The 15,844-nt window shown below is 32.1% G+C and overlaps 1 protein-coding gene across 1 annotated transcript; it reads left to right on the top strand.

Annotated features, from left to right (window-relative positions):
• The first annotated feature begins 758 nt into the window (after nucleotides 1–758).
• On the top strand, nucleotides 759–13,925 carry LOC138320573 (toll-like receptor 2). The gene is made up of 2 exons (XM_069263635.1): nucleotides 759–1,108; nucleotides 11,221–13,925. Exon 2 carries the CDS (start codon nucleotides 11,221–11,223, stop codon nucleotides 13,762–13,764), a length of 2,544 nt encoding a protein of 847 aa, XP_069119736.1. The 5' UTR covers nucleotides 759–1,108; the 3' UTR covers nucleotides 13,765–13,925.
• The last annotated feature ends 1,919 nt before the right edge of the window (nucleotides 13,926–15,844 follow it).

Consider the following 15,844-nt stretch of genomic DNA (forward strand, 5'->3'; position numbering starts at 1 on the left):
CAAGACGTCTGTTAGTAATTAGGTTTTTATTAAAACAAAAATGCGTTTGCCTGTAGTTTTACATGGCTATTCATGCAATACAGCCTCGCAATTTTCATACGTGTCTTCTTCTCAACTAGCGGTCAATGAGGCAATAGAGAGCAATATGTCAGGAGTTGGTACATAGTAAGTAACTGACTGGTAAATTGCTACATATTTTTGTTATGTAAGCGTAATGAAATTAAACATTTGTTTACTGAGGTTTTGGTCAACATGTGTTATGTTGAATTCATAGAAGATATCTCGTATACATGTCCTTATATAGATATTAAATATCTTTATTGTATATGAAATATCTTATATAAATATATAGATATCTGACAGAATTCGATTAAATACGGGATACACATTGCACCTTCAATAAATGTTAGATTGACTTGACATAGTAACGACATATTGTTCAGAGGAGATTGCGTAATCATGTCGTCATAATCAATATCCATACACAAAGGGCAGATAACTCTGTATTTTTCAATGGCGGAATCGCAGTACTAATGTTGGTTTAAATAAACGACAATAACCCATTTTTTTAGATTATTTAATGATTTTTCTAATTTCAAAATACAAAATATAAAAGTAAAAAAAAAAAAAATTAAAAAATGAAATCATTCACTCACCTGTTTTTCTTTTCTTTATATATACATGCGACCATTTTGACATATTTCACAGTAATTTGCAGTAATGGATGCATTCTGATCTTGATACGTGGTACTAAAAATAGTTTGTCGTTCATAATCATGACGCAATCCTATATTGCTCTACACACATTCATTTATATTGATTTTCCAGTGGGTTTTCCATTGATGTTAATGTTCCATTGAAGTGCAGCAGAGCGTTCTATTCCGCGAAATCTATTTACAGGTATTAAACACCATCGTCAGCATGACGTATGATGCTATTGCATATATGTTTGAATCTGATTCTGATATAAGTCTAACTGTGGTATATAGTGGGGTCGCAAATCTCGTAAATGAGGTATTGTCGGACAGTGACAGATATAAGCACTGAGGTATCGCCAGAGCAGTGACAAAAACACTGAGGTATCGTCGGAACAGTCTAACCAGATCAGGTAAGTACGATGGCACTTTTTTCATACAGTTTATATTTACATTGAAATTATATATTTCGCGAGTGAAAGTGTGCTCATTGTGTTTGTAGGAGTTTACCGAGTGAGTAATATTCACTTCATGGATTTAAATATATTCTGATCAAAGGTAAGTCTTTTTAACATGTGTTTATGGATGTATTATACCGATATTTGATAATCAATTTAAATTGATGTCAAAATTAGATATACAAGTTATGCTCGTTATTTTGGGCCTTTTCATTTAATTTATATTGAAATTGTACTTCTATGAAATACTTCTAAATTCACTTACATAATGTTTTGTACGTCGGTATATTGTAATCCGTATACACATGTATAAAAGATACAGTTGGCCTAGAAGCTTATACAATTTACGCTATGAATCGCTCTACAATGCATCGAATCAATATTAAATTATATATAAAGCGTATATTTAATCGAAATATCAGAAAGATTCACTACGATCCATGTACAAATTCAAATTCTTTCGGGAAACGATGTTATTTTTTTTTATTACATTACATCTTTTGTGATCAATCGGGAGACGTCGGCAATTTCCGAGAACTTATTCACGGAGGGTGCCGACGGCCCCCGACTACATTTGTCATTTCCGGAAGTCGAGCAATGTGTACAGTATATGTTTTGTATGCATATGAAATTTTTAGATAAGTTTTTTTTACCTGTGAACTTAGCATTCTTTCTTATGAGAGGTTGTGAATGTATGGATAAGTCCCTTCTGAACTCAGAAATTAAAGTCGCTTGATATTATAAATATTGTTTCCGGAAATACTACTCCAGTATGTGTCTTAGTTTATAATTAGTTTTTCATTACTTCCGGAAGTTAAGTTCATGCTGCTGTGTATGGTTGTCGCTACCGATTTGACCTCTTTTCATGTCATTTAGATACCACAACTATCTTGTTATCTATCCTTTCTTCTTTACAGTCTATTCTTTCCTCTATCCTTACTTTATACCGTCCTTCTATCAACTAAATGAAGAAAAAATCTATCGCTGGCAGGTTAGCAGAGCTGAATACATTCTAACACATGGAAGAAGTTAAAATTCTTAGTGCTAACTGTCGGGGTTTGGGTGACAAGTTTAAGAGAGAAGACGTGTTCTCATATTTTAAAAGCTTGAATTCTAATATATACTGCATCCAAGATACGCACTTTACTCCAGAAATCGAAACTATTATAAAATCAGAATGGGGATACACTTGTTATTTTAGCTCTTTTAATTCAAACTCCAGGGAAGTGGCAGTTTTAATCAATAATAATTTTGAGACAAAAAATGATTTGGATGGAAATTTTATTGTTCTTAATTTCTCTATCGATAACATACGTTTTACACTTATCAATCTGTATGGTCCAAATTCGGATACCCTGTCTTTTTATAGCAAATTACTAGATGTTGCATATGAATTTGGAAATGACTCGTTCATCATTTGCGGAGATTTTAATTTAGTGTTAGACCCAAGTCTAGATTGTTCTAATTGTGTACATGTGAATAATCCTGGGGCTAGGGAAAAAGTTTTTGATATGATACATGACCTAGGATTAATCGATATATATAGAAACAACCATCCAGATAGTAAACGGTTTACTTGGAGGAGAACAAGGCCAGTAAAGCAGGCAAGATTAGATTACTTTTTAGTTTCAGATAGTCTTACTTCAAGTATACAAAAAACAAATATTGAACCAGGATATCGATCTGATCATTCCATACCAAACATAACTTTAGTTTTTAATGAATTTCGAAAAGGTAAAAGGCTATGGAAATTTAATAACTCATTATTACATGATTTAGAATATCTTAATAATATCAATAAACATATAATAGATATTAAAATGCAGTATGCCTTAATCTTGAACATTTACCTCTCATTTCAGATGAAAATATACAATTTTCAATAGACGATCAATTATTTCTAGAAACTCTATTATTTGAGATCAGGGGGAAATCTATATCATACTCATCTTAAAAGAAAAAACAAAGAATGAGCCAAGAAATATCATTAAGGGAAAAGATTAAAGAATTAGAGGACCAAAAAATGTTAACTTAGAAGACTTATCACAAGCACAGAAAGAACTAGAGTCCCTAAGGAAATATAATTTGAAAGGCAGTATATTAAGATCTAAAGTAAAATGGGTTGAGGAGGGGGAGAAACCATCTAAATATTTTTTAAGTTTGGAAAACAGAAACTTCACCACAAAAATTATATCAGTAATTGAAAAAGAAAATGGGAGCATAATTAGAGACCAAGATGAAGTATAAACTGAAGTAAAAGAATATTATAAAAACTTGTTTTCAGAGGATTAAGATTTACTCAATACCAACTTAAATTAATATCTTGATTATGACAATATACCAAAATTAAATTGTTCAGAATCCAAAAGTTTAGAGGGCAACATAACCTATGAAGAAGCAGGTATTACCTTAAAAATGAAAAATAATAAAAGCCCAGGCTCAGATGGCTTCACTGTGGAATTTTTAAAATGTTTTTGGAAACAGCTAGGTCACTTTGTAGTTCGGTCAATTCAACATGGGTTTAACATAAACAAACTTTCAATCACACGAAGGCAGAGAATCATAACTTGTTTACCAAAGGGAGATAAACCAAGGCAGTACTTGAAAAATTGGAGACCTATTTCACTTTTAAATACTATATATAAAATCGCTTCAGGCACTTTCGCCAATAGAATAAGGAAAGTATTAGACACCATAATCAATACTGACCAGTCTGGATTTATATCAGATAGGTATATTGGGGAAAATACTAGAATCATTTACGATATTATGATTTATGCAAATGAAAATTACATTCCAGGCATGTTGTTAAATGTTGATTTTGAAAAAGCTTTTGATTCAGTCAGCTGGGATTTTATTGACAAAGTACTTAAATTTTTCAATTTTGGAAATGATATACGTAAATGGGTTAATATTTTTCAAAATGGTTTTAACTCTGCAGTTAATCAGGGAGGAAGTTTGTCTTCATTTTTTTTATTATAAATCGAGGTTGTCGTCAAGGAGATCCTGTCTCCCCATATTTATTTATACTTTGTGCAGAAGTGTTAGGAATTAGAATTCGAAATAATGTAAATATTAAGGGTATTAATATTGAAAACACCCCTATATTACTATCCCAGTACGCCGATGACACTTCAATTATTCTAGATGGGTCAAAACAATCATTGAATGAATCATTGAGTGAATTAAAAAATATGCAGAAATATCTGGCTTGAAAATAAACAAAAATAAGACTGAAGTAATATAGATAGGGAGTAAAAAATATAGTGAGGAACAATTTTGTTCGGAGTAGAACTTGAATTGGGGGAAAAACAACATTTACAATGTTGGATATTGATTTCAATATAGATCTGCATAGAATAGTTAAAATGAATTGACAAATAACTAGTCAAAAATAAATCACTTTTGAATAATTGGAATAAAAGAATACTTACACCTATTGGTAAAGTACAAGTTGTCAAATCACTACTTATTTCGCAACTTAATCACCTATCATTTTCTCTGGAACAGTAAAGTGGACAAAATTAAGAGAGATATTGTTATAAAAGAATATAGTGATGGTGGTCTCAAAATGATAGATATATTGTCTTTTATCAAAGCTCTAAAGTTAACATGGATAAGAAGATTATATACAAGGTCAAGTAAATGGCAAAGGATTTTAGGTAAAAATATTGACATAGTCAAGCTGGCGAATTGTGGAGAAGGATATATTAAAGAATGTGAATCTAAATGTAAAAATCAATTTTGGAAAGATGTTTTTAATTCTTTGAACTGCTTTATGGAGAAAAAAACCAGTTAAATGATACTCCTGAAATATTGAACACCAATTTGGTACAATAATGATATAGTAATTGACAGGAAGATGGTATTTTATAAAGACTGGTATCAGAAAGGTGTTGTTTTTCTTAATGACCTTTTGAAATATCCATACTCATTAAGTTTTTACAATTTTCAAGAATTCACTGATAGATTTAATGTAAATACTAACTTTATAAGTTACCTGGGAATTATAAACTCATGTAGAGAATACCTAACACACAAACAACTTGACAATGTCTATTTGTCATATCCAATTATACCAAACAATTGAGAATTTTTCATTAAACATAAAATAATATCTAAAGAATTCTACCGTATACTTCGTCAAAATAACACTATGTCCGCGGGCAAAAGAAAATGGAATAACTTATTTTAAATTAATGATGAAACTTGGAAAAAATATATTCTACTCCTTTCCGAGTTACTACAAGTTAAAGACTGCAATGGCTGCAATACAACAAACTCATATTTATTTAAAATTGGTTTATCTGACAATCCACACTGCTTTTTTGTAAGACAGAGATAGAAACAATAACACATTTATTTTGGGAATGCAGCGAAGTACAACTTTTTTTTGAACACTTTGAATTTTTACTTTGTGCATTACTTATTCATTTTTCCTTCAATAAAGAAACCATTCTCTTCGGGGTAACAAACAATAAAAACATGTATTGTAAAATTGATAATCTGATTTTACTAATCATGAAACAGTACATTTATAGATCTAGGTGTTTTCAACAAAACCTGTCAGTAGCATCATTAAAATCTATTATAAAGGAAAATTATGATATTCAGAAATATATTAGTATTGGTAAAGGTAATAAATACATAGAAAAATGTAACCGTAATTGGATAAAATGGATTAAACTTATAGAAACTTCACTAAATCCCTGACAGTATGAGATAAAATAGACTTTATTACAAAATTATTTTAACACACTTCTTTAAGTATTTATACAAAAGTTTACATAACTGCAACCTCCATCTATAGACTCTTTAATATAGTCATTACTCTCTCTCTCTTTCTCTCTCTCTCTCATTCTCTCTCTCTGGTATATATATTATTGAATGTATGTTTTTGAATCGGTGTGTGGATGTGGTAGTATAGAGTTGTGTATGTCAAATAACAAAACGAGACATGACAATAATATGGCTGATGATGCTGAAGATGATGTTGATGTTATTTATGTAGATGAAGATAATGTGACTAATTATTGAGGATAACTACATATAGTTGATGATGATGATGTTCTTTTTGATGATTATGATCATGACAATGATGAGGATGAAGATAATGATGTTTGATGAATTATGATGATGATGAGGATGATGATGAAGATGATGATGACAAGGATGATGATGATGATGATGATGATGACAAGGATGATGAGGATGATGATGATGACAAGTTTGATGATAATGATGATATTTTATGTTGTTGATGATGATTATGACGATGATGGAAATGATGAGTTTAATGACTATGATGTTGACGGTGGTGTGATGACAATGATGATGTGATGATGAAGAAGAAGATGGCAATGATGATGTAATATCACATTATTATATGAACATGTCATAAAAAAAAGTACGATGGCCGAGAGCGGCCTGCCATTATTTTTTGGTAAAATAAAAATGTCATGACACTTTCTAGTCGAAAAATGTCTAGCAAATAATTTTTTGATAAAAAAATCTGTCATGACACCTTTTAGTCAAAATTGTCATGACACATTTTTTACTGTGAGGTTGAGGAATGAGAGGAATGTCAATGCGATACAGCATCGAAGGTATTCTGTTTTCAGGTTTAATCGGCAGGATTAAGTTTATGAAAGGCGGCAAACAACAGTATTTATCACATTTTAAAAAAGGAAAAATAATAATTCCCGTCATAAATCGTGCTATACATAACGGGTTGACAATGAGATGAAAGAATATTTATAAAATGATGATTTACAAAATGAAAAGTATAAATTTGAATTTTCATAGCGTGTAGGTGTAAAATTTCATGCTATGTAATCATTTTACTTCTGAATGTATATCTGGAGAAATGTTACTCAGTATCCAAAATATCTTTAATTATTAAATGAGTGGTGCTAGTAACATTATTGAAATAATCTATTGGTAGCATAGTTCTCTATAATTAAACATATTATATTCAGAAGAAAAGAAAATTAGTATCCTTACTACCAGAGTCTCCTGTAACGATCGATTACATATAAATGACTCGTTAGTTTTTATTGTCTGGTACTCTAAGCTCTACGGTAAGTAATTACAAGTGTAATCTTGGTTAATTACATATATATGAAATGACAATATGCATTGTAAAAAGCGTCCTATTTGATGTACTTTATAGTGTAATATTCAATGGGGAGTGCTTACCATAGGATTTTTGTAATACATTTGACATTAGGGCATTCGACATCTCAAGAACATTGCCTAGTTTAGAAAATAAACGACTTTTTTAATGTCATAGAAACTTTAATACTTATTTTGTTTCTGTTTAAAGTCAACGATGTTTATACTTACCTGCTAGATAGTCTTCAAAACACTAAATACTGCTATAAAACATTGTTTTAACTTACATGCTAGATAGTCTTCAAACACTGAATACTGCTATAAAACAATGTTTATACTTACATGCTAGATAGACTTCAAAACACTGAATACTGCTATAAAACGATGTTTATACTTACATGCTAGATAGTCTTCAAAACACTGAATACTGCTATAAAACAATGTTTATACATACATGCTAGATAGTCTTCAAAACACTGAATACTGCTATAAAACAATGTTTATACTTACATGCTAGATAGACTTCAAAACACTGAATACTGCTATAAAACAATGTTTATACTTACATGCTAGATAGTCTTCAAAACACTGAATACTGCTATAAAACAATGTTTATACTTACATGCTAGATAGTCTTCAAAACACTGAATACTGCTATAAAACAATGTTTATACTTACATGCTAGATAGACTTCAAAACACTGAATACTGCTATAAAACGATGTTTATACTTACATGCTAGATAGTCTTCAAACACTGAATACTGCTATAAAACAATGTTTATACTTACATGCTAGATAGACTTCAAAACACTGAATACTGCTATAAAACGATGTTTATACTTACATGCTAGATAGTCTTCAAACACTGAATACTGCTATAAAACAATGTTTATACTTACATGCTAGATAGACTTCAAAACACTGAATACTGCTATAAAACAATGTTTATACTTACATGCTAGATAGTCTTCAAAACACTGAATACTGCTATAAAACAATGTTTATACTTACATGCTAGATAGACTTCAAAACACTGAATACTGCTATAAAACAATGTTTATACTTACATGCTAGATAGTCTTCAAAACACTGAATACTGCTATAAAACAATGTTTATACTTACATGCTAGATAGTCTTCAAAACACTGAATACTGCTATAAAACAATGTTTATACTTACATGCTAGATAGACTTCAAAACACTGAATACTGCTATAAAACGATGTTTATACTTACATGCTAGATAGTCTTCAAACACTGAATACTGCTATAAAACAATGTTTATACTTACATGCTAGATAGACTTCAAAACACTGAATACTGCTATAAAAAACAATGTTTTATACTTACATGCTAGATAGTCTTCAAAACACTGAATACTGCTATAAAACAATGTTTATACTTACATGCTAGATAGACTTCAAAACACTGAATACTGCTATAAAACAATGTTTATACTTACATGCTAGATAGTCTTCAAAACACTGAATACTGCTATAAAACAATGTTTATACTTACATGCTAGATAGTCTTCAAAACACTGAATACTGCTATAAAACAATGTTTATACTTACATGCTAGATAGACTTCAAAACACTGAATACTGCTATAAAACGATGTTTATACTTACATGCTAGATAGTCTTCAAAACACTGAATACTGCTATAAAACAATGTTTATACTTACATGCTAGATAGACTTCAAAACACTGAATACTGCTATAAAACGATGTTTATACTTACATGCTAGATAGTCTTCAAACACTGAATACTGCTATAAAACAATGTTTATACTTACATGCTAGATAGACTTCAAAACACTGAATACTGCTATAAAACAATGTTTATACTTACATGCTAGATAGTCTTCAAAACACTGAATACTGCTATAAAACAATGTTTATACTTACATGCTAGATAGACTTCAAAACACTGAATACTGCTATAAAACAATGTTTATACTTACATGCTAGATAGTCTTCAAAACACTGAATACTGCTATAAAACAATGTTTATACTTACATGCTAGATAGTCTTCAAAACACTGAATACTGCTATAAAACAATGTTTATACTTACATGCTAGATAGACTTCAAAACACTGAATACTGCTATTAAACAATGTTTATACTTACATGCTAGATAGTCTTCAAAACACTGAATACTGCTATAAAACAATGTTTATACTTACATGCTAGATAGTCTTCAAAACACTGAATACTGCTATAAAACAATGTTTATACTTACATGCTAGATAGTCTTCAAAACACTGAATACTGCTATAAAACGATGTTTATACTTACATGCTAGATAGTCTTCAAAACACTGAATACTGCTATAAAACAATGTTTATACTTACATGCTAGATAGTCTTCAAAACACTGAATACTGCTATAAAACGATGTTTATACTTACATCCTAAATAAACTTCAAAACACTGAATACTGCTATAAAACGATGTTTATACTTACATGCTAGATAGTCTTCAAACACTGAATACTGCTATAAAACAATGTTTTAACTTACATGCTAGATAGTCTTCAAAACACTGAATACTGCTATAAAACAATGTTTTAACTTACATGCTAGATAGTCTTCAAACACTGAATACTGCTATAAAACAATGTTTTAACTTACATGCTAGATAGTCTTCAAACACTGAATACTGCTATAAAACAATGTTTTAACTTACATGCTAGATAGTCTTCAAAACACTGAATACTGCTATAAAACGGTGTTTATACTTACATGCTAGATAGTCTTCAAAACACTGAATACTGCTATAAAACGGTGTTTATACTTACATGCTAGATAGTCTTCAAAACACTGAATACTGCTATAAAACAATGTTTATACTTACATGCTAGATAGACTTCAAAACACTGAATACTGCTATAAAACGGTGTTTATACTTACATGATGGATAATCTTCAAAACACTGAATACTGCTATAAAACGGTGTTTATACTTACATGATGGATAATCTTCAAAACACTGAATACTGCTATAAAACAATGTTTATACTTAGATGCTAGATAGTCTTCAAACACTGAATACTGCTATAAAACATTGTTTTAACTTACATGCTAGATAATCTTCAAACACTGAATACTGCTATAAAACAATGTTTATACTTACATGCTAGATAGACTTCAAACACTGAATACTGCTATAAAACATTGTTTTAACTTACATGCTAGATAGTCTTCAAAACACTGAATACTGCTATAAAACAATGTTTATACTTACATGCTAGATAGTCTTCAAACACTGAATACTGCTATAAAACAATGTTTTAACTTACATGCTAGATAGTCTTCAAACACTGAATACTGCTATAAAACGGTGTTTATACTTACATGCTAGATAGTCTTCAAAACACTGAATACTGCTATAAAACAATGTTTATACTTACATGCTAGATAGTCTTCAAAACACTGAATACTGCTATAAAACAATGTTTATACTTACATGCTAGATAGTCTTCAAACACTGAATACTGCTATAAAACAATGTTTATACTTACATGCTAGATAATCTTCAAACACTGAATACTGCTATAAAACGATGTGCTGTTGTGCGTACCTGAACCCAGAACAAATTAATTACAACGGTTCTATCAGATCTAAGGTATCCCACAAAACCTGATGACCGTGAGAAAGCACAACTGAAATAGGACACTCGTATACTCCTATAAATTCCATATACCTTCATTGAGTAAAAAATGTAATGTCACTTTTTGACTGAAAAGTGTCAACACAGATTTTTTTATAAAAAAAATATTTGCCCGACACTTTTCGACTTACAAGTGTCATGGCATTTTTATTGGAATGTGATGTTATATACAATTTTGGTTCCGGTTGGAACGGTAATGTGAAAGTAATATTGCATTCAGACAATGCAAAAACCTATTTGTGTTATAGTTTTGCATTATAGATAATATATTTTGTTTCAGATGACTACCCACTGTGGGCTACTCGTCGGATTCATCTCGGTTATCTCGATGGCCTGTTGTCGGCAATCTTGTGAAATTTCGTTCGACAAGACAACAGCAGATTGTTCAAACCGTGGTTATGATAAGATCCCAGCTCTATCGAATCTCACTAGATACCTTGATTTATCAGGAAATGAAATAACCCAACTGGAAACATCATCATTTCAAAATCTATCTAATCTCATATGGCTGAACTTGAATTGGAATAAAATCAAATCGATGGATAAAAACACATTTTCAGGACTCTCATTACTCCAAAATCTTTCAATTGGGCACAACAAAATCAATATTTTGCATACTCAATTTGGTGAAATTAGATTTACCCCGAATCCGTTTTTGTATTATTTGGATTTATCCTACAATAGTAATTTGCCTTTGGATGAAACAGCACTATACCCGGATGCTGTGTTCGCCACTCTGCCACATCTACGTGAACTCCATATTGACCTTTTACCCAACCCTATATTTGAATCAGGCTTTGGAAACATGACAAATCTCACGAAACTGACCTTCAAGCAATGTGTATTAATGCGCATTAAAAATGATACATTTAAACATTTTCGTAAGCTCGGATCATTGACGTATTTGGACATGTCGGATTGCCAGGTGAATGACCGCTATTTTGTTAAGATCGAGAAGGCTTTCTTACAACATTTTCCGACACTTCAATACCTGGATCTTTCACGTTCTTATATAACATTTCAGGTTGCTATGGAAATTCTTTATGGCCTCACATTGACTAAAAACAATAGCAGCCCTGTTAGGAAAATGAAAGTACTCAACTTGTACAATGTGAATCCCCTACTATTACTGTGGATGTATAATATTGATTACACGGTAAAAGTCACGAAAGAGATGACTAGATACTACCGTCAGCTGTGTGTGGAGGACATTAACGTAGGCAATAACGGCATTGTTGAAATTGAAGTCGGTACCCTGGAACTCTTTGACGATTTCAGTTGCTTAAAGCGCATGACGTTGTCAGAAAACAACTTCATGTTTACATTTCCACGCTTTGCATTCAGCATCATGTCGTTTTATGCAAAAAGTGTTAACCTAGAAGAACTTGATTATTCTTACGTAGCGATTAAGTTTTCAATGAATTCAAATATAGATGATAACAGCTTGGCGATTCAGAACAAGCAGACGACATTTAGGTGTGTCATGCCTTTAGAACTCGGGAGAAACATGAAGTACATACGTTTGACTCACTTACTATTCCCCTTCTTTCTTGACTGTGATCTTGATCTATCTAACGGTCCTGTATTAAGATTGTTAGATATCTCAGGAACAACTATATTAAGTGAGGATTTCCGAATCATGGGAGTTCGCGTTGAGTACATGAACGTTTCTAGTATGGATTTCGGTTCTTCTGGACGAATGCTTTTAGGGAATCTGAAATGGGTCCATCGACTTGTAATTCAAAATGCCAATCTAGACCGCGCCTTTAGTAACAGGAATTACATATTTAAAGACATCCGGCAGGTGGAAGAGGTAGACATGTCCTTGAACCATCTGTCTATGCTAGACGAGGAAAGTGTGCAGGGCTTAGAGAGAGTGAATAAGATCAGTCTCTCATGGAACTTCTTCAATGATTTCCCCAAAGGTCTGTATAATTTGGATAATCTTATAGAGATAGACCTAAGGTTCAATAAGCTGATATTCCTAAGGAAGCATACACGGGCATGGTTAGAGCAGATGAACTCTCGACCCGAACGTAACATCAGGATCCTAATGAATGGAAATCCCTTCGCTTGTACATGCGACACATTGGACTTTGTTTTCTGGATTTACAACACCAATGTGATGCTGGATCACCATAGTAATTACACTTGTACCCTACCTAACGGCTCCACTGTAATGCTACATCATGTCAATGTTAATTATTCGTTGTATTTAGGAAATTGTCAAGATGAGTCTTTTTGGATAGTTTTTGCAATTTCTGGAATTAGTATCTTGTTATTGTTCCTAGTAGTGTCATCATTTGCTTTTAAATTTAGATGGAAAATACAATATTTCTTCTGGAGAAATCTGAATAAGCCAGCAGCAGTAGAAGTGGATGCTTTAATACAATACAGATTTAAATCGTTTATAGTGTGTTCCGAGGACGATTGGTGGTGCCGTACGTCATTTTTAACTAAAATGGAAGAATTGGAAGCTGAAAACAATGTCCGGTTTTGCTGGCAAGAGAGAGACTTTGAACAAAATAGATACATGATGAGGCAATTGTCTGAGTGCTTACCGGCAAGCGAGAAACTAGTGTTTGTAATAACTGAGGACTTCCTTACCGACAACTGGTGTGAATTCGTATTTAATACGTGTATAAGTGAACGTGTGACAAGAAAACATCCTGACTGTCTCTTAATGATATTTAAAGATATCGACTTCCGGCATGTTCCGGAATACATAACGAGTGCGTATAAGTACTGTAAAACTATAACTTTTCCTGAGGAGGAAAACGATAGAGAAGGCTTCTGGTACGAAATCCGTCAAACAATGCTTTAAATAATGGTATCTCTTTAAACGGCTAAATAAAATTTATTTCGTTTATCAACAATCCCATATCATTGGAATCGGAAGTTCTATAGTTGATATATATATATGTGTGTTTTTCAATGATAACTGTATCCATGTAGTTTACGTCTGCTATAAACATGTGATGCGACTCACAGTGTTTTGTTGTGATCCCATGGCCAAGAAATTACCAATATTTAAATAACATTCTAATATATACGGATTTTTTCTTCGGTTCTGATATTTAAACCGTTTAAAGATGTGAGATTACATCATATGTCATATTTCAATATTAAGTAAATTGCGACAAACTGGAAATCAAGCTGTGACTCACTAGCCATATGTGTATATGTACAGATCACGCGTAATCCTGGTTACAGAGAAATCTATATATAGCATTCATATTACGCAAGACCCAGACTGCACTAGAATACAGGTTAATGGTGAGTTATGCAGTTCAAAGGGAGGTGTTAGGAAGGTGTGTAAGGAAGAAGACAAAGTATTTTCGCTTGCGACTAATTTTCGCGTGTTTCGTCACCGAAAGGAAATCCCGAAAGTAATTGTTTCAAAAACAAGTAAAGTTGAATCATCTTAAAGTGTATATCACGAATTTCATTCGTAGTAAATTTGTTGTCCGACATAAAAAAGCGAAATTTAGAACAATTCAGACGTTCTACATGCATGGATCTATCACCAATGTCAGTATATAAATCATACTTTAATATAACTATAGTGCGTTTGAGCTACTAGTGCGGTTTCCTTTTAGAATTAAATTGGGTAGGGGAAGCGGGTGACCGAGACATGCTTAAACTAACTAATCCTCTGTCTCTGGGCTGTTTAAAACACCTGTTGAACAGTGTATCCGAGTACTTTCGTCTACCCCTAAATGCTGTGAACGCGTTAATGACCATGATAAATCAACGAATTTTGCATCAATATTTAGCCATCTATCCTAAATAAAATGCATAAGCCTTATCAATGACAACTGGAGTGTTGGACGTTACAATAAATCTCTGTCAATGTGTATGGCGTTCCCAATCACGAACAGGAGAGTGTTGGGTCAATAGAACTCAATGCGGGCATGATGCAATAGTAGTGTGCATTAGCCCATGGAATGTATTCAGGTGTAAATGTGATTTAATCTCAAATTATAAACAGGCTACCTACTATCTATTATCAACGAAACGATGTTGTGACTCGTGAGTGTCAACCCACGACAATGGCTCGGAGGGTCGTTAGAAACTGCCAACATTTAAAATCGATGTTTCTCTGCTTACTTCATTTAGAATGTTAATCTTAAAACTCCAGTTGACAATGAAGTTATCACACTTCAAGAATAACACAGACTTCTTCCAGTGATCTGCGATTGATTCCACATTTAAAACATTTTATTGAGCCCCGAAAGCACCTTGTTATTGGACTGCATCGAATACAATAGACACAGGGGTTGGGTTTTACACTAGGTTTAGTTAATAAATATTTAAATATAAGCTGAAAATAATTATCAGACGGAACTACAACATTCAGTTACATTCCAAAATCCTTGAAATCGAGTTTTAAAAGGTTCGATTATGTATAAATACCAACTGTTCGCCATTTTCACCAAACGTCATTTTCTGCGCAGAATGTTTTTGTGATAAAATTTAAGCCAATGATTTTTATACATGAAAACAATATTCCAAAATCGTCGTTTTTAATCGTAAAAAAAATCTCAAAGAATTCAGTTTTTTTCGGAATTTTATTTTGTGTTGCCTTGGTGACGAGAAGAACAGATTGTCGGCTGTGTCGTGGGTGTACATACATATACGATAATGTTGCAAATTTGTATAAAAATGTTATACCGAATACATAGAATTTGACTTTGTTCACCAGCGGACATTTTAAAAATGGTACATTCATTTGCACGTGATCAACTTTCTTCATCAGTCAATGCAAGCAACATAATCGACAATAAATCCTTAATAATAGGTAATCGATTGTTAACCATAAGAATCTATGCGGTTGAAACTTAATATGTATCTTCCATGGCAAGATCGTGTGACTTAATTGATGTAAATGACAAACACGTAAA

Source organism: Argopecten irradians, chromosome 4 (assembly GCF_041381155.1).
Source record: "Argopecten irradians isolate NY chromosome 4, Ai_NY, whole genome shotgun sequence".
Taxonomy (NCBI): domain Eukaryota; kingdom Metazoa; phylum Mollusca; class Bivalvia; order Pectinida; family Pectinidae; genus Argopecten; species Argopecten irradians.

Excerpts from the sequence above, each read along its gene's own strand:
- LOC138320573 (XM_069263635.1), top strand. The coding sequence starts at position 11,221 with ATGACTACCCACTGTGGGCTACTCGTCGGATTCATCTCGGTTATCTCG.